General features: G+C 32.2%; 1 protein-coding gene across 1 annotated transcript; it reads left to right on the top strand.

Moving 5' to 3' along the window:
* Positions 1 to 16,175: 16,175 nt before the first annotated feature.
* Positions 16,176 to 25,445, top strand: LOC123553601 (beta-1,4-N-acetylgalactosaminyltransferase bre-4-like). The gene is made up of 7 exons (XM_045343287.2): positions 16,176 to 16,355; positions 16,511 to 17,421; positions 18,413 to 18,645; positions 19,416 to 19,603; positions 22,138 to 22,260; positions 23,899 to 24,000; positions 24,331 to 25,445. The coding sequence occupies exons 2-7, from the start codon at positions 16,659 to 16,661 to the stop codon at positions 24,494 to 24,496; spliced, it is 1,575 nt and encodes a 524-aa protein (XP_045199222.2). The 5' UTR covers positions 16,176 to 16,355; positions 16,511 to 16,658; the 3' UTR covers positions 24,497 to 25,445.
* The last annotated feature ends 250 nt before the right edge of the window (positions 25,446 to 25,695 follow it).

The following is a 25,695-nucleotide window of genomic DNA, read 5'->3' as shown; positions in this document are numbered from 1 at the left end:
TAAATAAACTCATTTGTTCCAGTTGATTTTGCATAATCTTCAGATAGTTCAACCAAACTCTTTACATTTGTTACTTTGTATAAATTATTACAATCATATACAATTTTTCCATTTTGTTTAACCACTAATTGATCAATTAATGAAGCTGCATTATTAATTAGAGCAATTTGATTATCATCTCCACCAGCAACATAATTATTACCATTAGCAAGCTTATTTACTTTAAAACTTACTTCAAAATAGCCATTAAACCAATCAAAATATGAACTTCTATCATTAATTGTAAAGTGATATCCGTTTTTTTGTTGCTTAACATTATTTCCCAAGACAGATATTAAAGCTGTATCTAATTGAATAGGAGTTAATTCATATCTTTCACAATATTCTTTTGTTCTAAACATGTATATATTATATATTATTTTATTTTTTATTAAAGTTAAAACTTTATTTTTTATAAATTAGTCTGTTAATACGTTTTTGTTGAGCTGAAGTTCCAGCACGAGCTAAAGTCCCAGATCCTGACAATATTCTATTTATTCTCATATGAATATCCTCCTCCTCCTTACTATTTTTACTATTATTCTTTTCTTGTAATTCCTTAGCAATTAAATTACCAACTGCCGGAACAGGTTTCTTTTTAAGTTTTTCAACAATTTTAGCTGCAGCTAAATTTCCAACTTCTGTTCCAACCTTTTTTGTTCCACTTTCAAGTGCTGCTTTTCCTGCTGTTCCAAGCTTTTTTTCCAGCTGTGTAATTGAAGATGCGGCTGAACTTGAAGCAATTTCGTTAAAGTGTCAAAGTACCTGTTCCGTGTATGATTTCTTCTCCTGTGTGAGCATCAACATAAATAAATATTCCTTTATTTTTGTCATAAACTTTTTTGTACATTATATAAAACTAAAATTTATAATTTCAAATTTCTTTTAAAATTAGTGTAAAACTTGTTTCAACCTCATTAAAATTAATTATTCTACCAAATACATCTGTAATATATATTCTAATTGAATTATAATATATTTATTAATTTCAGAATATCCAACTCTTTGTGGTTCTTTTGTAAAATGGATAAGCTCTTGTTAAATCTGCAGTACTTAAAGCATAAAAATATCACTGAAATTACCATCAACAAGTGAATTATCAATAAGATCGCAATGAATGTAAATTGTATCCACAGAGTTAGTTATATTTGGTGTTTTAGTTCCCCATTCAGTTTTGTCTAATTTTTTTTTCTCAAATCCAAGCAATGTATGAAAATTTGATATTTCCAAATCCAACATAAAAGTATCTGTAATTGAAATCAAAATCTTAAAACTACTTAAATCAAATTCCAAACTTATTGCAGCAATGTCTGATTTATCAGATTCATAATCACCATTACTTATTAATGTTTCCCTAATATAATTATTAATATCTGTGTAACTGTAAGAACCATTTGTAAATATAATAGCTTTCCAATCCTTACCATTATGATAACGAATTCTTTTATTGTCATATTCATCACTAATATTATGCCAAGAGTAGGTCATAGTGTTAATACTATCCAAACCAACAACGTAAGTTTTATTTTTATCTAAAATTAAAGAACGACTAAATCTGATTGTAAAATCACTCGGTTTATTTTTATTATCTTTAACTGTTTCAGAACTTAATACTATTTTTGTTCCATTATATATAATTAAAAAACTTTATTAAATCTAAATTCAAGAAAAATAATTTTTATATAACTTTTCATGTTGTTCTGGTAATAGTGAATTCATTTTTAATAGTTCATCAATTATTCTAATACCTTCATTTTTTAGTTCTTCATTATTATTTCCAGCATCAATTGAACCACAAATTAACTCCAAGTCATTAACCAATTCTTTTGGATTACATGGACAAACGTCATAACCTTGTCCCCTAATTACTTTTTTAAATTTCATAGATCTTTTATTGATAGGTAATCCTGACTTTTCTGTTAATTCTTTAAATATTTTTATTGAATGATTTGAATGCTTTTTCTTATTGTTATATCTTTTATTAATTAAATCAATTAAATCATCATCTACTTTAGTGTTAATGACTTCTTTTCCAGTTATTCTATCCTTAGCAATTAATTTGTTTTGACCATAAAGTTTATTTAAGTTAATAATTAAATTACCATATTGTCCATTTGGTGAAACTTTATATGGGTTATGATATCTTATTCCTTTTCCTTTTTTATATGTAGAAGACATATCATGAATATTATTTAACCGGTCTTTGTACTTTAATAATTCATCTCGATCATGTTTTAATTCTTTTGCTTTTTCTCGTTTATTTGGATCTTTTGATTTTGATTTGCTAGCTATTAGACCATTTAATTTTTTAATATCTTCAGTAACATCACTCATTGTGTCTTTAAGATCGTCTTCATTTATTTTATTAGGATCAAGTATATTTGCATTTAAAAGGTCAAATATTTCAGACGGTTTGGAATATTCATATTCTTCTAAAACATTATTATCCAAATCAGCATCCAAATTTACTGTATGTATTTCCTTTGCTTTCGGTCTTGTTCCCAATTTTTCTTCTGATTCTTCAGTTGTATCATGCTCACCTTCTTTTAATGGTTGTAATGGTTGTTGTAGTTCCGAGGGTGGTTGTTCTTCCAATATCTCTGCCAACCTTTTTAGATTTTCTATTTCATATATCTTATTAGCAAAACTTTCTGGAAGTAACGCTAATTGTTGTTTTATTCCAGGTAATGCTTTTAACTGACTTGATAATTGTTCTTTTTGACTTTCTATTTTTTCAGTAATTGGTTTATAAATTTCAGTATACATTTCCCGATTTGTAGCTTTTCTTATTTTTTCTCTCATTATTTCTTCTCTAAGAGCTCTCATCTTTTGCCCAACTAATTTTTTTCTTATTATCATTTCATTAAGTTTTGATTGCATTTATATAATAATGTAAGATAATGTAAAATAATGTAAAATAATGTAAGATAATGTAAGATATTGTAAAATAATGTAAAATAATGTAATATTATATAAATGGAAATTCCAAATTATGATACAAAAAATGATAAATCCAATAACTTTAAACAATTTTATCCTTTTATGCCAGATTCATGTTTTAGAATGTTAATATGTGGATCGTCAGGATCTGGAAAAACAAATACATTAATGCATATACTTCGAAATCCTCTTATATATTATGATAAATTATACTTGTATGCTAAAAACCTAGAACAATCTAAATATCAAGATTTAATAAATCACTTAAATGAAATTGCAAAAAAAATTAAAGTAGATCCAAATGAAATACTTGAATATTCAGCTGATCCCGACCAAATTGAACCTTGTGAGAATCTTGAATCAGAAAAACAAAAAGTAGTAATATTTGATGATTTTGTATGTGAAGATAAAAAAGTTCAAAATGAAATAACAAAATACTTTATTCAAGGACGCCACAAAAACTGTTTGTGTTATTTATTTAAGTCAGTCTTACTATAAAACACCAAAGGATATTCGGATTAACTGTTCACATTATATTTTATTTGAAAGTCCAGGTAAAATGGAAAATAATAGGATTTGGTGAACAAAATATAGATCGTGATACTTTTGCTAATGCAACAAATCAAAAATATGATTTCTTATATATTGACAAACCAAGGAAGTTTTTAAGAAAAAACTTTACTGGTAATATATAATAATTATATAATGGAGTTTTTAATGATGTAAAACAAATTAATCAACCTGACAGTATAAGTAAAGTTAAATTTGATATTGATTAAGTGATTATGCTACTAAAAAACAATTCAAAAGCTTAAAAAGGAAACGGAATCGTATCTTCACAGAAATAAGGACTTGATAACACAATGAACAGAGCATTAGATATGGGAGGTAATGAAATAATCAACCTAGGAAATCCAGATAAACCCAACGATGCAGTTCCAAGACGGTTTGTGTATAAAAAAATTCAAAGTGTAATAGATGACTATAAACTTGAAGACATCAAAAGTATAAAACAAACACTAGAAGTAGAAGTAAAGAATATTGAAGAATTAACAAAAGATTTTAAAAAGAATTCATTATTAATTAATCAATTACAAGGTAAAATTGAAGAAGAAATGAAAGCTATGGTTGATTCTATTAAAGAACTTGAAGAGAAATCTGATTTGACAGATGACAACATAAAAGAAGTATTTCGAGTTAATTTAAACATTTTATTCACCCAAATTCAAGAATTAAAAGATAGTATGATTAAACATGAAGAACTAAAAGACAAGATTATTGAAGCTGAGAAAAAGTTACAAAATATGTATCAGTTAGAAATCAGAACAGAAATAAATAAACTAAATACTGAAATGACAAAAGGGAATCAAGATTTACTCGATACATTTTCAAATAATTTGCAGAATATAAATCTGAATTGGAAAAGGCAGCTTCACAAAGAGGTGATGATCATGATACAGCATTAGATAACCTTAAAAAAGAAATCAATTCTAAAATAGATGACTTTAAAAAACAAATTCGAAATTGGATTAGTATTGTTGACAACCGTCACAATTTAAAATATGCAGAATTAAGTAATATTACAAAAAAATTACAAGAAGATATTAATGAATTTAATAATAAAATTAAAAAAATAATAAATGATCTGGACTCTGTAGTTGAAAAATCAGTTAAACAAGAAGAAGCAATTAAGATAATTAATGATCAAATTAAAAAAATAACAAATGATTTGGACTCTGTAGTTGAAATATCAGCTAAACAAGGAGAATCAATCACTGCTAATACCCAAGTAATTACTGCTAATACTAAAGCAATAACCGCTAATGTCGAAGAAATTACCACTAATACCCAAGAAATTACAAAAGTAAAAAATGTTTTCTTAAAACAAGAAACACAATTAGCTAGAACAAAAGGTGTTGTTGACAATTTATCTGCTTCTGAAGTTGCCACAACAAAACGAGTTGATGATTTAGCTGAAATAATTCTTAAACTTAAAAAGAAAGACAAAAAAATAAAAGAAGAATTGGAAAAAGAAATAGAAAAATTAAGACCACGTGAAGTGTTTCTTTTTGAATATAACAGCGGTTATTATGATGAATCAAAACCAGAGCCAACAAACTTTAATCAATATAATATAATAACAATAAAAAAATATTTCGATAGTCAAGGTGTCTGGATATATTCAACATATAATAATATAGTTGGTAATGATGTGGTCTATTTTGATATGATTAATTTGGAATCTGGTAATGTCGTAGATTATAAAGATTTTATAAACACAAACCAAGAATATAAACTAGTTGTACCGGATGTACTATTAAAAAATGTGTTTTCAGTCAAAAAAACCGGAATTTATATAATAGATATCAGTTTTATTTAACAGCGACCGCACAGAAGGAAAAATGTAAAAGTATCACATTTTTCTTTTTAGGTGGTGGCAAGATGGTTTACAGGTACATTTCCCCACGGAGTGTAAATATAACACCCATAGTCGGTGAATTTGGGCCTGAAACGGATAGTATATGTTTATATCAGAAAAAAATTAAAATTTATTTAACAGAAAGGACAATGTTTGATATTCATCCTTATGACGATTCAACATATACAAAAGTATCATTTATACTTTTGTCGGATAGTTATATCAGATTCCACATATTGGAGGAATATATAAATTATAAAGAAAGTAAACTTTTGGATTAATCCCTAGTTTTAATTACTATGTGTACCCTAATAATATACTTACTAATTCAAAATAAAATCAAATACCTTTACATTTTATCAATAAAAATAATCTGCCAAAAGTTTGCCAAAAGTTTGCCAAGTTGGCAGACATTGTCACATTGCTGCCACTTGGCAGAAAAATGGCAGGCTTTTGATTGGTTGAATTTGTGTTTGCCAACGTTCTGCCAAAAGTTTGTCAAGTTGGCAGCGACTGCCACATTGCTGCCACTTGGCAGGATTTTGGCAAATATTTGGTAGAAGTGTTTAATCATATTTTACTATAGGTTTTAACAATAATTTGTTAAAATTTGTTTGAAATTTGTTGAAATTGGTCAGCATTGGTCGGTTTAGGTCAAGGGTTAAAATTAATTTGGGTCAAAATCGGGCTCGCACCATCATATATATAACTACTCATGTTCTACTTGGTAGCCAGGCTTAAACGAAAGTTTTAATTGCAAACTACACATTTATCAAAACATAACTGTTAGAATCATAGATTCCAAGAGTCCGAGAGAAAGTGTAAGCAGCACTGGCTTAGCAGATATTTCTCAGACATTAAAATCGGAAATTACTCTTAATGACTGGAATTCACTGCTTTTTTAAAAGCGAACAGTTGTTAGACTCCATTTCTTAAAAAGGATAAAAGTTTTACATATAAATGTTATGTATTTTCATGCCATCATATAAATCATAGTGACTTTCCCAATCAGGAAAGTGAATATATTCTATTTTGTGGGAAATTGCTAGCAGACTCACTAAAAATGTGGCACCGACTTGTTGCATACTGACTGGAAAATTACAAAGGAAGAACGTATTCCTGTTCAACGTAATATTAACAGTAAAGCCCTGAAAATGTTGACAAAATTTACCAAAATGAGAAATATGCAACTACTGTGTCCTACTGTCATTTTGTGGGGAAGAACTGTAGTGAATGCCATCGCGCATTAAATGAAGCTCTGCCTAAACAAATGATAGACTGAAGCATCTTGTGGTACAGATGACACGGACTATGATGATAAATGTAATATCGATATCAGAGGTATTATACTGCATACAACATATTTAATAGATCTAGTTCATAATGATTATTTTGAAATACAATAACAAATTATAATTCTTGAATTTAAATCGCTTGATTTGATATTTGAAGCAGCATGTACAGGCAATATGTATATTGATACACAATTTTATGAAATTCTTATTAATTTATATGTATATTTAAATTATAAACTAAATCAGCCATAACATGAAATAGCATATGAGCAGCCCCACTAGAAAATCAACATAGTGCGTTTGCGACCAGCATGGATTCAGATCAGCCTGCGCGGCCGCGCAGTCAGATCAGGATCCAGAACCTATGGAATTAAAGACACAGTTAGCGAACAGAATTGATCCTGATCAGACTCTTCCAATGTGCAGGCTGGTGTCGCAATGCATATAAAATTTAAAATATTTTATGTTGGACACATCCAAAATCCTTCAGAGTCTATGTATAGTTCACACCTGTGGCCAAGTCAACATGAAAGAGGCGGAGGTGTGATTCAACCATTAAATATGATGTATCTGTCCCTCATCGCCTTGGGAAAATCATTGAGGATATTCCGATAGGCGCAAGTTTGAAGTATTCAGTTATACACAACCAAATGCACATTACTGTAAGTACAACTACACCATGTACACTGAAAATAAAACTGTTTTTTTTTACTCACTCTAATTCAGTTTTTCACCCATTTGCTTACTTTCAAATGTTTTTGTTTCTATTTGCAGGTTGAGCGTTCTGGTAATGACTCTTGCAAGAATTCCTGATCACACCATGAACTATAATGTACCGATTTAATAGAATAAATCATTTATAGATACTTACGGTTTGTTTCCTATTTGTTTTGCTGCTGTATACTATCTAAAAGTCACTTTCCTGATTGGGAAAGATCTGGAAAGCAAGTTGCCAAAACGGGAAAGTGAATTTTTAAGGGTAAATATCTCAGAATCTAGACAATTAAAGAACAATTTGAACGGTAGGATCTTAGATATACCCTTTGTGATACGAAACGTGCATTTAGATCATCTCTAGGTCAAATATCCTTATGCACAGGTAATGTTTTCTAAAGTGTCTAAATTGACCATTTTCTTACCCGATCTGGCAATTTTTGGCGCAAAATTTCCCGATCGGGCAATGTTTAAGTGGAATACCGGAATTGCCCGGTCTGACAATTTCCCTCACTGTTTGCATAAAAAGGACCCCACTCGAAATAAGCTGTCGGGCTTTATGGGCTATCCTAGGCAAAACAGGTACTAGTATTGTATAGCTGTACAAGGTGTGTCTTTTCATTTCAAATAACAACGATATTTGCTCTAAATCTGCTAAGGAATGCCTGTGATATATATATGTAAAGATGAAAAAATGATATTTTTACATATACATGTATTACATATAGATAATGTTGATATGCCGGAAAGTAAATCAGTTAATCGAAGTTGATTGATCTATTGATTTGTCAGTCAGTCTGTCAGGCATACAGTCATCCAGTCAATATATAAACTTACTGCGTGTGTAGAGGTGAAGCCACAATTTAATGTCATGTAGTAAAAGCCAATGGAAAGAAAAGTCTAGCTTGTGAAGTGGCGGGGAAATTACATATTAATGACCCCAGAGTTCCATTAGAAGGTTTCTAAGTACATATACATCAATTAAGTAACTATTCCGGTAAACACTGATTCTTGATGATGTCGTGTCTTTTCGAGACACTGGCAATAATTAATTATGTAAAAAAAAATGGACAGTTGACAATGGTACCACAGTGTTAACAAAATTATTTAAATCTAGTTAGCGGCTGAAACTGAATTGTAGTTCTAACCTTTTATCGGATTATGTACTAGTTATTTCTTAAAAACGAATGTATGCACCTTACATGTCAAGTTTTGTATTAGTTCTACTTAGATTAGCACTACTGGCCCTGGTAAGGAAACAAGCACAAGAGTAAGACAATATTATCTGCGTATTGTCTGAACACACTGAATTGATATTTAGCTTGAGTGCCTCCAAGAAATGCCAAACATGTATCCTAGAATAGCAAACAAGAACACCGTGGTTTAGGTAGCTTAAGGCTATCAATAAAATGATAAAGGTTTAATCAAATATTGTCTTTTACGCATTTGCGTTTTGTCTTGTGGAAATTTCATCAAGAATAACGTAATATTCTTGATGAAATATTTACTGTCGTGAAGTAATTTCAATAAAGTATCAACGGAGTGATTACATACTGGTAGTAGATAAAACTTGTGAATGGTTATAGACACTGAGATAAGTTCATTTTCCTACAGAATATCAGAATCTATTGAATACGTTTTTATTGACGTATGAACATTTGAGGTAATGCATGGAGTAATTGTGACCGTGTCTATAGCTTATAAGAATTGAAAAATCAGCACTGCACTTTATTGATAGATTTATGCTAGATGCTCGATTTTGAAAATATCTTCAAATCTGGTTGCCTTTGATCCCCTTGTCGGTTGCTTTAGATCCCATTGTACTTCTTAACTTCTAAAGAGACTATATAAACGTAGGTAAAACTAGCTCCAAATTGTTCTATCAAATGTCAATACATTCAAAGTAATGTTTACAAACATCTGTATTTCGTAAGATTATATAGAAGTATACAAAATTATGGGCCTAGTGGCTAAGATCGCTGCAATTAATCAATTGCCTCTCGCCGATGTGGTTCGAGCCTCGTTCGGGGCGTTGAATCCTTCGTGTGAAGAAGCCATCCAGCTAGCTTACGGAAGGTTCGTGGTTCTACCTAGGTGCCAGCCCGTGATGAAATAATGCATGATGGGGCACCTGTGGTCTTTCACCATCAAAAGCTTGAAAGTTACCATATGGCCTATAATTGTGTTGGTGTGACGTTTTACTAACATAAGGTATACAAAATCAATGAACATTTTAGGTACGCGTATACAACGGACGAAAATGCCGTTCTGTTTAAATGCCGAAGGTCAAAATGTCAACATTTGAGAAAAGATAAGATTATTTACGTTAAGATATACTAGCAAACTGCTAAATATACAATCTTCCAATGTATAGAGTATTTATGTAGATTTTGTAATTCATTCGGCTAGACTGTTGTGTTTTGTTTTGCGAGAGCTGTGAAGATATGCATATTTGTGATGGACTATTTCCCAAGAGAAAATTACACAAACAAGTTCCCAAACGTTTAACAGCATCAATTTGTAAACGCTGATGCTATTGACTTTTGTTCCTTAAATTATGATCATGTTTCCATATACATAAGTACAAGTTATTCTAGTGTCAAATCTTAGTTAGAATGGAAGCTACGCGTTAAAAACGGACAACAACGATAACAACATCGCATTGACTCGGAAATCAAGGCCTGAGGATGTTCATTGTTGTTGATGTCGTTAGTGTTATAGAAATATACATGTTTGTTGCATGATTGACAGAACATTAAATAATTGCAGAATCTATCAACTAGACATAATCTATTGTCGGGTGTATTCTTCTCTGATGAAATTATGCATAATGGTGAAGTAATTCCAAGAAGAAAATTACACAAAGTACTTTCCCGAATGGTTTATAGCTTATACTTAATGAACACTAATTGTTGTGTAGGCTCTAGTTTGTTAAAATGCTTATTTCGTAGAGCAATTATAATCTAGTCCAAGAAATTCAAACACGAGTGTCGAGTTGTTTATGCTTTGTCTAGAAAGCTTTAATTCTGCAAATGCACAGCGATTTTAACAATATAAACTGATCAGTATTAAAGTAGATTTTAAATTGAAAACAATAAATGCAAAACATATTTTTACATTCGAACACGAAAAAATAATTCAAGCTCTTTCTTTTGTTACATAAGAAGTAGATTGTTTCATGTAAGAATTTAATTTGACATTGATCCCTGTTTTAAAGTGTCATATATAAGTATAATCCTTCGCATTGTTATGAGATAGTTTAAAAATAACCATGAACATCTGTTAGAATGTAAGATTATTGTTAGAATGTTAGAATGTAAGATTATTTCTTGAATACATGTATAAGACTTATTATATTAGCATAGGAAAAGGTAGGCAATCGATAACATGATTTCAAACGGCTATTTTTCTTCTTAGTGATATTGTAAACTGCTTTACATATTCTTTAGGTGTGCACCCCGGTAAAGTTAAGACCTGTCCCTCTCTCTTACATGATCGATAATTTAGGCATTCAACACTAAAAGGGTCAATAAAAAATTTATACAAATACCTCCTTTCTTGGTTTTCTAGACCTAGATAATTGCTTACAATCGTCTATAATCGGCACTGTTTGCTATTTATTATTTTCGCGAAAGAAAATTGTCTGTATACACAATTTCCTTCCACTCCGACCAACAATTTGCAAATGTTTTGTTACAATCACTTTAGTTTTAGTTGAATTCCTAGGATGTGATAGTATTTCTTGAGTTTTAGTTGAATTCCTATAAGTTAAGTTGGCGTATACTACTTTACGAGGATTTCTTGATAACTGTCATCAATTTTTATTTTTTATCCTGTTTACTTTCTAGTATTTATGAACCTGATATCAAAATTTCTAAAGATTTTGTGTTACTCAAAATGGTTTGCATTAAAACAAAAAAGATTTATTTTAAAAAAAGTTATGACCCGACTTTTTCAGACATTACAGCCTTTTTACTGTTAGACATTATGTGTTCCTTTGTATCGAACGGAACAGGTGAAAGCCTCCATATGACCTTTTGTTCGTGAAAGTCTCCATATGACCTGTTGTTGTGTCGGTGTGGCGTCAAACCAAACAAAAACAATCCAACATAAAAACAAACAAAACCACGACATGTTTAAGCGTTTATCCTACCATTGATAACTTTGCCCTGTAACTTTAGAACATGATAGGGTAAAGAGTAATGGTATGTGGTAAATTAACCGGTTCACACTCCTCAATGATCTTCTGTCGTTGATTGTTCAAAGACGACGACCGCTGTATTCTATTATGTGTTCCTTTCGTCCTTGCTGTCATTTCGTTTGAATTTGTCTTTGTGTCACAAGGTTAATTGGTTTATTTGTGTTCTATGCATGAGAATGGCACTGGAAAAAAAAAATATCTTCATATATATATATATATATATATATATATATATATATATATATATATATATATTGAATGGCAATATATGTTTATTTCTGATACAATAACAATGGCGGCTGATGACATAACAAAGGCTTCATCACATGTATATGTCATCAGATGTGCTTTGAAACAACAGATCAGTTAAAAACCTCACATTCATGTAATTAACAATATATACTAGCAATTCAGAACATACCTGTAAATATATATGATAATATATTGAATGGCAATGTATGTTTATTGTTGATACAATAATAATCATGATATATGACATGGGTCAATGGAGATAATTAATATAACTCTTGATTAGTGTGTAAATGATACGAACTACAATACAGGACAGTAATGTTACGGCTTACAAACTGCTGACCACTAACTATGTGACAACAAATAGGTCTAAATACAATATGTTCCTGAAAGTATCAAATAGGCAATTAATAGCATAATAGACTCGTGTCGTGTTAATGATATTACTTGCGTCCTATGGCATTTAGGTTGTTATTAACATTTCTATCGTCCATTGTCACACCGCTGTAGAGCATTGTATTAATAGAGGAACGTGTCAATTTCTACTGGATTTTTGTTTTTGTTGATTGTCTTTTCATTTCTTTCCATGTTACCTTTTCTGATACTTTATTGACCATCTTTCATTTAAAAGATAATAGGTAAGGGTAGATTTCTCGGAAGCACAGAAGATCAAAAACACAGCCCCAGAGCCACGTATTTGCATAGTAGGACATCAACAAAAAGAAGCTGTAATTGAAAAATATTAGACAGGTTGCTTCAAACATCCAACAAGTACATATTAATTCATGCTAAATATTGATGGAGGGGAATGAAGTGGTAAAGGGCGAAATGGGGTGGGGGGGAGGGGTGAAGGAGCCCGAAGGGGAAAGTTGAACAAGGACGAATATACAAGGGAATGCCATGTTCTTTAAAAACAGTCGCACTACAAAGTAAACCACAATAGCGCAGACACTCATGTACCAAAGATAAACAAACAACTACGATCAACTGAATAACATAGAAAAACGAACAAGCAACACATAAGGAAACAGCAGGGCACCGTTACACACAAGCATACAAACGCACCCACACAAGTAGGAAAAAACAATCAAGTACCGTCTTAGGATTCGGCTGAAAAAACAAAGGGGAGCCACGAAAACGTACTAAAAGTAAAGGGGGAGGGGATGCAAAAAGTAGCGTAAATGCAAGGGAAAGGAGCGGGCAATAAGGGGAGTGAGGTGGAGGAAAAAACGCTTACAACAAACAAGAAAACATACGCAACAGACAATACAAGACAGACAAAACAACCAGTTGAAAATAGGGGCACCGCCTTGGAACGGTCAGTAACCTATATAAAGGAAACTGGGGGGTTTAAAGTCACACGTATCGGAATCGTAAGCCCGTCTACTGATTAGATTGATTGGAATTTGATTAGAATTTCATTCAGAAACTTTTTTATATGGCAAGTAAAAGATACGATGAAGATCAAGTTAAAACTGAGTTAAATATAAAAGAACTGAAAAAGCAGTTTGGTCGGCTGAGACGTTACAGACAAAATACATTTCAACGAAAGCCAGGTTGAAACAAGTAACGATACATGCGCTGGACATAGAATTTAAATAAATCAAACAAAGTCTGTTATTACCTCCATTGTCCCTGTTCAATACTCCCGAAGGACTTTACAATTTCTATTTATTTAATTTTGCGAACGGACAAAAGAAATTAGCGCCAAATGAACACTCTATTAAACAGTATTTTTAAACAAACTGTCAGACAATAGACTGATTATACATAATTTTGTATGGGTAGCATTTTTCTTTCTCCACAAAGAATCAGAGAATGAGACAAATAGTTCGTAGATAATTAGTAACTACAGTCAAAACATTATTAAATGTCAGAAAAGACTTTAGTATTTAAATAAAGGCTCACTCTTTTATACTGGAGATGTGCTCCAAATTCCGATTATTAAAATTAATGTTGAATATACAACTATAAATTTGGCAAAAACAAGACCAACGTGTTTATAAGCATTTGCCAACTCAAAATTTCTTTAATCAGGTACTACATAAATCAAAGTGCTCAAAGCGCTGATGGTGGCTGCTAATCAATGTTCAAAATATTACAAAGAAAGCGACAACTGAGGAATTGTTAATATAAACCATATGAACATTTTTTGCATTTTTTTAATATTCGGCTTTGGTTTCAAAATTCATCCTTTTTCACTGCCGGTCATTGTTTACATACACACTGATTCAGTCTTTAACGAACAGTTTTGATCCTGACGAAAACTACAACATAAATTGCATCGAAGATGTTTTACTATGAATAAATAATACAAGCTTTTTCTCCAAATCATTCAGCTTTTAAGATTTCTTTTTAAAGCTTTTGGGCAGTCTCTGTCATGAATTATTATACACACTGATTTAGTCCATATCAGATAGCTGTGGTTTTCATGAGACTTTTGTGAAAGAAAACAACACAAATATGCACCACAAATGCATCTCAGAACGTCAAGTCTGCAGCCAGTGTATTTTAGAGGTGCCTTAATTATCACTCCATCTGTTATACTCAAAAGTTCGCTAGACATAACAGGAGGCTTCGCAAAAATGCTAGACATTAAGTCAGACAAGGTTACAACATTAGTCAGACCGAGAAAAACGTCGAAAAATATGTAACGCGAAACGAATCCACGCAGTCTGGTCAGAATCCATGCTGTTAGCTTTCAAAGCCTATTGCAACTAGAGAAACCGTTAGCGAACAGCAAGGATCCTGGCCAGAGTGTTTGATCTGGGTACATGCTGGTCACAAATGCACTATGTTGTTTTTCCCATGGTGCGACTCGAATGAAATTCGCTGAAGTTAGCAGAATCTGTCTTGAAACAATTCAATTTTTAAGTTGGTCAGATCTGTTATCCGACGACTTGCTACAGTCTGACAGATTGCCGTTTCAAAAAGGCGAGTATTAGTATCATCGCTGCGCCCACTTTCACTTTAATGAAAACGTGATACAGTAGCACCACTTAGTCAAAGCGAGCTTGCAACATTTGTCAGCTTGGGCGACCTGTGGGTTTCCACGTTGATTATTCGTGTTTTGTCAGACGAAATTCTACCGAATACATGTGTATGTATGCATACATATAGTATTTTATATTGTACATTTGCTGAAGGAAGATTATCCGTGAGCTGGGAATATTATTTAGAAAACATACATGTCTTTGATTCTCACGGCATTTCACATTGCATACAATATCGAATGAATTTTATCTGAATGTTCTTTTATTTTTGTTCGATCTCGTATTGCTAAGCATGTTTTAGTATATTATTTTGTTCTTGATATAACGATGAACTGTACATGTTCAAGTTATATCCATATATTACTGTCCTGTTCATAAATCATATCACTAAATTTGCGGTAATTAGTTTTAATTGGCAGTATCAACGCCTGAAGAAATCCATATCACTGCTGATTATCGATTTTCTATAAATAGCCTAATTAACATGTGGTCATATTTTTGCGGGCTTGAAACGAAAACGAGACAATGCAGTCGAAAATTCAGTAACATTCTTAGATCACTAGGGTAGCATTAATATAACATCTTACAACTTGATAGCTATGACGAACATTTAAGTTTGTTCTGACATATTTGAAAAGTGTTACAATTTGCTGGAAAAGCTGTCTATGAACCGGAAATGTTTGGAAACTTTTCCGTTGAAATTCCGTTTCTATTTTTAGCCGCGGATTATTGCTGGCAGAAGTCATTGTTCTTTATCAAATAAAGCCTTAAATTTCGGGAGATATACATGTGACACTACGGTTAGGAAACATTTTTGAATTGTCAGTCTGGATTCCTAGGCTAGGTTTCTATATATATAAGCTACCTTTTCTACGTTATAAGCTACGTGACCTCTGGGGCAGTACTATGCAATAGCTAATCAATATCATCGCTCCAGTTCAGGTGATATGAGGTCATCGTTTATTCACGTGACCATAAATTTGCATATTTGTATTCATACACGTGGTTGTTTTAATTAAAACGTTGACTTCAGTTTATATTGATTTTAGTCTCCGAATTTACATTAAAAATGGTATTAACGCATATATTGTAGCTTTGCATATTCAGCACGTTGTGTAGATAGTTGTTTACCTGGAAAGCTTGGAACTATTTTTGGTTGTGTTGTTAGGATGGTCTTAAGAACTGACAAGATTTCTCAAACTGAGTATTCTTTTCAACACTGGTGGCAGCAGCCACCAAAAACTGTTATCGAAGTTGTATAGCACGGTTAGGTTTCATAAATACTATGATCACTGGACAAGCGTCCATTGATGACGCTAGCCGGAGCTGTTTTCCGATACTGCTTGCATTTCAGAAGCAACGATGTTAGTACACCGTATAGGATTAAAGGAAACGAAAACATGCTATGGCATCTTACCGTCATTTATATACGTATAATATGGAATACTTTTAATACAGCGATTGTACGGATGTAAAAGGCAAACAAATGTGATAGTTAAATGGTAAATATATTTCATAATTGTATATATCATTATTCGGGCAAAGGAGTTTAAACTTAGTCATATTTGATATATATTGATTTTATTCATGTAAATATGAATTTTGTCAGTCACTGTACTGTCTTAAGCGTGTTATCTTTCTTTTCTTTCTTTTCCAGAGTCATTAAAGAAAGACTTACAATCAGCTGTGTGCCTGTCTAAACAGACATCCTGACATAAGAATCTCGAAAGACTTTAGCTAATCTTTTAGACGTTATTCAAGCTTTTGAAAACACAGGATGAAACTCCAATTATGCTTGCCAAAACATGTTCAAAAGAAAAGATGTCATTCGGACATTATATCTGTTGGCAGTAATTCTAGTTATAATGGTAACACTATCACAGATTTTGGTAGTTCATCGCCGGAATCACAACAGCAACAGATATCGAGATACACACAAAGCCCATGAAATGTTGGCGATGCTGCAACATTTAGAAAAGGGTATTGAGACAATGATGAAGAAAGAATACTTGCCAACAAGAACGCACAAGGAGCAATTACTGGCGTTAATTTATGTTGAGAGAATAAAACAGTACATTTTAAAGCTTAACATTGTTGACCAAATATCCAAAGAACAAAGGCATAGAAGATTTGGTGATAATACTTATACTGCATTCCATGAAAGAAAACTAAGATTTTTAGAAGTAACAGAAAACGAATTGACGCCAACATCAAGTATTGAAAATGAAGTGAATAAAAAGGAAGTGTTTATGCATGAAATAAATTACAAAACAAATGAAAATATAGAAACTAGTATCAAATTAAATGATGATGCTGGTACTGTGCTGAATTCAAAATACTCTGTAAATATAAAGGAAAATAAAAGTATCAATAATGAAAAGCTGATGCAGAACTTTAAACCTGTTCAAAAGAGGATGATACTGAATAAATATGTATATGATCAAAATTATAGCATTAGCCACGCTCACAATCAAACAAATACAGGAACCAGTAAATATCATACACAAACTATGGGTGTATTAAAAGACAACCCCGCTGAAAAGTGTCCTGATATTCCAAGTAACTTGGGTAAGAAAAGAAATCTATTTAAACTAAAATGATAACAATATTTCTTAAAAATAATGAAACAATACTATATACACATTATTACAATGGCACTGTTGTTATGATATTCTAATATGCTTGTCTCTGTTAAAACACTCTTACGCTAGAATGACGTCACGTTAGCGTGCGGTGACGTCAAAGTTTTTGTTGCGACCAAAACAGAGCGCTTTTATATTTTATCTAATGTTTTAGATTAAGGACTTACTAGAATCGAAATGATTTATAGCACAAGCGTGTTTTAGTACTTATTATACCCTCGTGTGGTAATACGTCATTCAAATAATTTATTCAAGTTATCTTTAGTTGTTTCCATTTAAGAAATAATTTATAGCAAAAGAGTGTTTTAACACTATTTATGCACGATGGGCGGTTATAAGTCGGTCGTAATAATTTCACGAGGACGTATTATCGCCCGAGTGTATAAATAGTGTTAAAACACGGTGACGTCATTCTAGCGTAAGAGTGGATTACCAGAGCCACGCATATTAGAATAATAGATAAATATGTGTGTGCCTGTATAAAAATTAGCAAATGTAAATTTCGAAAACTATTGCAGAATCATATACATTTATACCATACTGCTTGATGTCCTCATAGTGCCCGGCCACAGAGCCTCAAAATATTTTGTAGCAAATTGTTTTCATGCAATTAGTGAAACATTAACGGAAGTTTTGTAAACATTTTCAGAAGAAAAAAGACAGCATGCATCTTTTGTCTTAATTTATATGCAAGCAAATTGCTTGAAGGAATCTTCAAGAATCAAGTTTCTCATAAACTTTTGTGGTGTTCCTTATAGAAATTACTAGGACGAAACTCTTAAATAATTACAAATTAAGGAAGACTTTTCATACTTTTTTTATACTTTTCGATTTACCATCATGATATAAATACTCGAGGTTTGTCCATAAAAGTTCTCTATCTAAGAGAATAGATGATATGTTTTAAATTATTTTAGAAGGAAAAACTGTTATTTCGTCAAGGGTCCCAGACCATCTTTCAGATGAATTGAGATTTTCTGACATTCAACTGGGCGGGTTTTGGAAACCCATCACATGCGTTGCGAGACAACGGACAGCAATTATTATTCCCTACCGGAACAGAGAGACACACCTGCACACGTTACTACATTACCTGATTCCAGTATTGAAGAGACAGCTTCTCGAATTTAGGATATTTGTTTTTGAACAGGTAATTAAACGAAGAATTAGTATTCCTTGTTTATATGTTCTGATAGTCAACACTTTCTCTCTACTTTTGAACTTTATTCAACTGTAGCAAGGACTCAGTTGCTCTGAAGAAATAGAAATGTAGTTATTTTTCATAATTCTATCCAAATCCGGTATTTATGTATTGAAAAATGGGATGTGACAGTATCTTAAACCTAAATATTGAAATTCCATTAATACTGGCAGATGTCTAGAAACTAATGGTCAGTTTTTATCTGTAGAATGTGTTGTTATTCAGTCTGCACAATTTAACAAATGATTAAGATTTCCATTTATATCAACCAAAAAGGAGTTAAACACATAACAGTGGTATTTAGAACAGAACAAAATGTGACATATTTTGATAAACATAAAGAATTCTTTGTGTTTGGTTATTTACACCCAGTATGCTATATTTGTAGGTAAGAGTCCGAAAGGAAACTAGAGTGAAATTTTTGACGGTCAAAACAAGTGCCTTCAGACCACATTTTTTATGCAAATGGACAACGACTGCACATTTTATAACTACACTTTTTATTGCAATGCGCGACCTATCGTATCTTTAACATGAATTTACCAGCTTACGACTTGAATTCACAAAGCCACAATGCGGAATACTACTTACATTTCCAAAAGCTGATGATTTGAGTTGTACATGTATAAATGTTTAATATCTTAGTACACCATATATCATCGTGTAACCTTACATACTTTAGTAACTAACTTTAATGTGATTGTTTTCCTTTTCTTCAGTTTGGAAATATGACCTTCAATAAAGGTCGAGTGATGAACGCCGGATTTATGGAGGCCTGGAAGCTTTGGACATTCGACTGTGTTATATTTCACGATGTGGATTTACTGCCGGAAAATGATAAAAATATGTACACGTGTGGTCAGTTTCCACGTCATATGTCAATTTCTGTCGACAAATTTAGTTATAGGTAAGTTACTTTAAGTAGTATGAATATAATGTATAGTTAAAGGTGGCGCATGGGCCACCATAACACAACAGACAGGATCAAAATGCTACACTTTATACACGATTGATTCATATGTATGACTTTTTGATTTTAGGCCAGGAAGAACGTGAACGCATATCATTTTTATCTTAAACGCTCTACCAGCAAAAGGTTACTATGCTTGCACATAGTGAATAATCAAATACTTATTTTCAGTCTTGAAGTTATAACTTTCTCATTAACCAGTACTTCGCAAAACTAAAGCCTTCATGAAATTTGGTGCTGTATAAATCAGTTCATAAACATGAGCTATGTCTTAATCAAAAATACAACAATATCATATTTAGATTAATGCCAAAAATACATTCATTTTCAAATTTATATAGATGATCATCAAACGTTTTATTGATATCTGTACAACATAGAAACTGTATGTATTTGTGGTACATATTATATATACGGAAAAAAATGGCGACGTAATATTTGAATATTGAACATATGAATATTTGTAAGTGTGTTTTAGTGTACTTGAAATTTTACTCGGACGGCAGGTAAATACATCACTGTGTACGAGTTTAAAATGTTCCAGTAAAATCACTTTCATTTCAGATGTTACCTCCTTGTTTATTTAGTTTAGAGTCTATTCGGCTAAGTCACGCTATATGCTTCACAATAGCAATAAATATTTCTATAAATGAGAAACTGTCAGCTTCATTGATGTAATATATCCCAGGGGCACTTAAGAAAAATGTGAGAATACTAATTAAGTTCTCAAGATAAATTTCTGAGTATGTTTTCAAAATTTATATCCAGAGCAATTCATCTTCTAAACACCTTTTAAATTTCTAATTTCTAAAACAACCGCCCTTGCATGTTATAATTTTAAATTTGAAAATAACCACCTTTGTAGTTAGATTTCTAGATCAGTAAAACTTGGCTTGTTTGGGATGCTTTTTGATATCCTTGGGACGACGGGAACATTTTTACACACTCTCGCAAGACATTCTTTGTTTTTGAGACACAAAATAAACGACGCCAGGCGAACTTCAGTTATGAAAACGGAAGTCGCATTTTTATTGGTCAACGTCCAGGGTTCACGAGCAGCGGCCATTCTTTCTAAAATCATGAACCCGAATTTCCTTCACTTTTTGCTAATGAAGTGTCCATTTTTAACCCTGTCTTACGATTTTAAAATATCTGAGGTTGAGCATGACATTTCAGCTTTTTATCTAATATGTAAAAATATTAACCGGTGGAAAAGACACATATTTCATAAGGCTTTGGTGTTTCTTCATTTTAGAGTTTCTGACATGTCAACTCACTGTTACTAAATTAGTAAAGCAGTGTCTTTTCGCCATAGATGGCACCAACATGTTTAAAATTTAAGAAATGACTCCAACTGACATCTCGAGTTGGATAGGCCTTAATTACAAAGTATGATCATTAATCAATAGATTCAAATACTAAAAAATAGTCGCCGTGTTATACTGCTGCAAATGTTAGGAGGACAATTGATTCCTATCAGAGTCACTGCTGAAATAAACATATATGAGATTAAGAAAATTACCCGTCAACACAGATGACGTTTTATCAATAAGATAATATTCCCAAACCGCCTCTTGCAAATAAGAACTAATAATATCTGAATAGGGTGTCCGACAGGGCGGAAAGTGATGAAGTTTATAACTGATAGCGGATGTTGAAGGAAAACTTGCGGAAAACCCGTGCTGATTAATGATCATTAGAGTTAGTATGACAAATGATGATTATTTTACAAATAAAATATATTTTACACAGGAAATGGTAACTACAGTTTTACTGCCAAGTAGAAATTTATTCCATTGATATATACATAAAAATTAAAATCAAAGACATAAAACACGCAAATAACGAAGTGGGTATACTTGTCCTTTAGTCGAAACATAAACATTTCCTACATGTTTTTCAATGAATGGTTGAAATATAACAATGAAAAAAAATCAGATATATTAGTCGCAGGTAGAGTAAAACTTGGTTACAATCTTTGAAAATAATTGAATGAAAATATAATATGTTTGTTTCCTATGTAAAATCAAAATATCTTACACTCGTGAACACCATATCCTTCGTTTTCTACACAAGCTACTCCAGTCGAGTAAACTTTTGCATCAGAGGTTCACTTGGCGGAAGATATTGCACGGAAGCAAACATTATAATTATCTTCTACATATTCAACGAAAATAAGCATGTACCTACACTATAAAGACAGATTTAGAATAGTTGACAGCAATGTGTGTAATATAATAAATGATAAAATGCAACGCCCATTTTCACTCTACTGTTTTTAACAAGAAGTTAAATTAGTAATTTTTCAAAGTTAGCTTATTGTAATACACGTGTTTATCTCAATGATGATATGATACGGACGGCAAATCATTATAAGATCAGTTAGCATACACAACCACTTGATTTTCAAGTGTCAGCCGACTGAAATTATTATAAACCAATTTTAAGATATCTGCACATTGTCTTTTCAGACTGCCTTACTGGACGTTAGTAGGTGGTGTTTTTAGCATAAAACGTGAGCAGTTTCTAAGAGTTAACGGATACTCTAATTTGTATTGGGGATGGGGAGCCGAAGATGACGACATGGCTCAAAGGTATATAGATACTTTAATTTGTATTGGGGGTGGGGAGCCGAAGATGACGACATGGCTCAAAGGTATATAGATACTCTAATTTGTACTGGGGATGGGGAGCCGAATATGACGACATGGCTCAAAGGTATATAGATACTCTAATTTGTATTGGGGATGGGGAGCCGAAGATGACGACATGACTCAAAGGTATATAGAGTGAAGCTGTAACTAAACTACTGTAGATTATGCAATGTTCGCGGTGGTTTTATTTTCGCTAATATTCGCAATTAATGCCACTCGAGAATTCAAATTACTCGTTAATATTAGTAAGAATAATTTCTTTAGCACAGACACACACGTTCCATGAACTCCTTAACACCACGGAAGAGGCTACCAACAATAAAATTTCTACATAAAGCTAACGTGAAAATTACCTAATCAACAGTATGTTGGACTGCATTAGTCTGCATCCTTCTAGTATGATCATTCTAATCTATTTCATTATGTTGTCGCACAATTGCAAACTAATCAGATCTAGTATAATATCCTTTCGAAACATTAAACGCAACCACGCAAAATATAACAGACCTGTTCCATTGAGTCTGTTGATGAGAGGTAACAGCACCATCATGCCTCGCCTCGTCAAGGGTGTAAACTTGAATATTGTTTTAATCTAAGGTCATCAAAAAACAAAAACAAAATAGACAGATGTAGACTGAAATGTATTTAACAACTTGGCTCATTCCAAAAAGGAAAACTTGAATATTCGTTTAATCTAAGGTCATCGAAAACAAACATATTTGACTGACCTTCATGTCATGATAACATTCGTTGCAGTATGTCACTTCATATTTAACATTTACGTTTCTTCTTTGCAAAGTTATCGCTCTTTGAACGTATCAGTGGTACATCGAAGTGTATTAAAACGTTAACGCAGAAATTCCAGTCTTAACATCAACCAAAGGTGCATAATGTAATTGCCACGTGAAGGTCGCGAAACACCGCCGCGCTATTGATCTCAGTGTTGTTATTTCTTTATTTGTTTAACGAGCATTTTATACTTATAACTTCAGCTTCAACCGGTGTAAGGGACACTCGGGAGTGTTGCATTTTTCATTATCTCTCATTTACAGACTCAATCAAACGGAGCCTGCCATCATTCTGCTTGGATGCGTCTTATGTTTCACAAAAGGTCTTCTTATAGATTTGTATAAAGACAACATGTAATTGTCATTGTAAAAACATATTTAAAACAATAAATAATGACAAATATCCATCAGGAATAGCTCCAGATGTTTAAAAAGTATCAATCATTTTTAGCAAAAACAGATTATCCGAATTATAGATTTTCATCCATAATGTTGATTTGTTAAATGCAATAATAACGTCTGCCACTGGAGAAAGGCTCAATGTATTTCCTTTCAAAATAATGCAAGGATAAACCTGCGATAAGCGGTGTACTAGTTTTTAGTTGAAATGCACTCCACGACCTAACAACGAGAGCTTTTACAAACTTCGTCAAAAGTCAACATAGTATTATGTTTAACAATGCTAACTGTAAAAATGTTAAACAATGCTAATTGTAAAAAGAAGCTATTTAGATTATCTCATTTAAGAAATAATATACTTTTTGGTCAATTATGACTTTTTTTCTTCAAGACTGAAGTCCTCACACTTGAAGATTGAAAGACCACCGGCTAATATAGGGAGATACAAAATGATCAAACATGAGAACAGAGAGACCTCTCCCATGAAAATAAGGTAACATTATTTCAACTGAAGTACTATTTATGTGTTATTGTTTCCTTTGTGTTCTACAACGTATTTTTATATCTAAAACTAAAACATAAAACTGTCGAAAAATCTACAAAGGTGTACGCATTTATCATATCATAATATGGAACGAACCGTTTCCAGTATGAAAGCAGACAGATTAATTTTGTGCCAAAGTTGTTAATAGATATCTGCGAAAATTGCTTGTATACAAGAATTCGTAAAATGTTCGTAATAGTATACAATACTACTGTTTGCAGACAATAATTTATTTGATCAGCATTATGACAAGCAATAACTTATCCCTTCTTATTTCAGGGCATATTTATTGAAAACTGTAAAAAATCGATACCGGCGAGATGGGCTTAACACGCTGGACTATAGCCTTGTGTTTGTTTACAATACTAAACTTTATACTCATGTTATGGTTGATATAGGACAACCACCAGTGGAAGCAACAGACATAGCGAAACTGTTAATCTAATGTATAAATGCCGACTTCTAATTTATTTGCCATGTTGTTTACATTTTGCTTGGTGTTATAAAGTAAATTACAACTTTTTTCATACATGCGACAAGCAACAACAAAATGGTTCCAAATGAGATTTTTATGGAAATGAATTTTTCGATGAATCTTCAACATAGTTTGTATAACGATAACATTTGCTAATCAAAGTCTATAATAAGTCAATTTGTTTTACTTAATGATGTTAAACTAAAATAAACTAAGATATTATATATTGTTTATATTTGGAGAGCCACCTAGTTATTACTTTTCTATTTCTTTTTCGAAACGAACTTTTATTCACGTTACTATGACAATTTGCAAGAAATGCTAAACTTTCAAAGGATACAGAATGGGAAAAATGAAAAGGTGTCAGAGGCCTCTATTCAAATTGTGCATGAATATGCGCTTTCTTAATGTAGTTGCCAGATAGCTCTAACACATTTTTTGTATACAGTGCCCGAGTACGGTCTGGGCCGGTCTACGGGGCGATAGCCTAAATCCGGATTCCCTTGGAGCGTGCAGCGCGGAAAGAGCGAGAGAATATTTGGCTATGGTCTAAATCTACATCATGAAAAGATAATGTATTTGATTTCACAGGAATGTGTAATTTCAAGTTAATAGGACGGACCGTGTGAATTTCTTAACACCTAGGATGAAGGTAAATGACTAAAACAACTGTTTCACCCAAACACGACGGTTCAGACAGTTGACACCTTCACACTGTTACGTATTTCTGTTGGTTTTTTGTCACTTTTATCAGTAAATAATTCGATTTAAAACTCCTCTTATGAAATATCAATTTTATTGGACTACAATACCCGTATGTTATTAGCGCAGACTAAGTTACCTTGCGCGATTAACAAATGTAAGTAAGGTTGCGCTTATAGCAAACTGGTTATGTGTGCACAACAGAAATCCATGTAGCTGGCGCTGTAGTTTCCCTTGGTCGAAGTTTATGGATCCTAAGGGTATTTGTTTTAAATATTAAAGAAATTATTATTATCTGACTTTGGTGTTGTTATTCTTTTTATTTTCATCAAAGATGAGGTAAGTGTTCCTAATAACTTTACTTACTACCTTTGATCAGCTGGGAACTTGACCCTTGTCCGTGTTATGCCGTTGAAAGTTAAGGTCAATTTGATTTTACCCAGAATAAATTATGACCACGTCGCGAT

Source organism: Mercenaria mercenaria, chromosome 4, assembly GCF_021730395.1.
Source record: "Mercenaria mercenaria strain notata chromosome 4, MADL_Memer_1, whole genome shotgun sequence".
NCBI lineage: Eukaryota > Metazoa > Mollusca > Bivalvia > Venerida > Veneridae > Mercenaria > Mercenaria mercenaria.
This window is presented reverse-complemented; position numbering and strand designations above follow the sequence as displayed.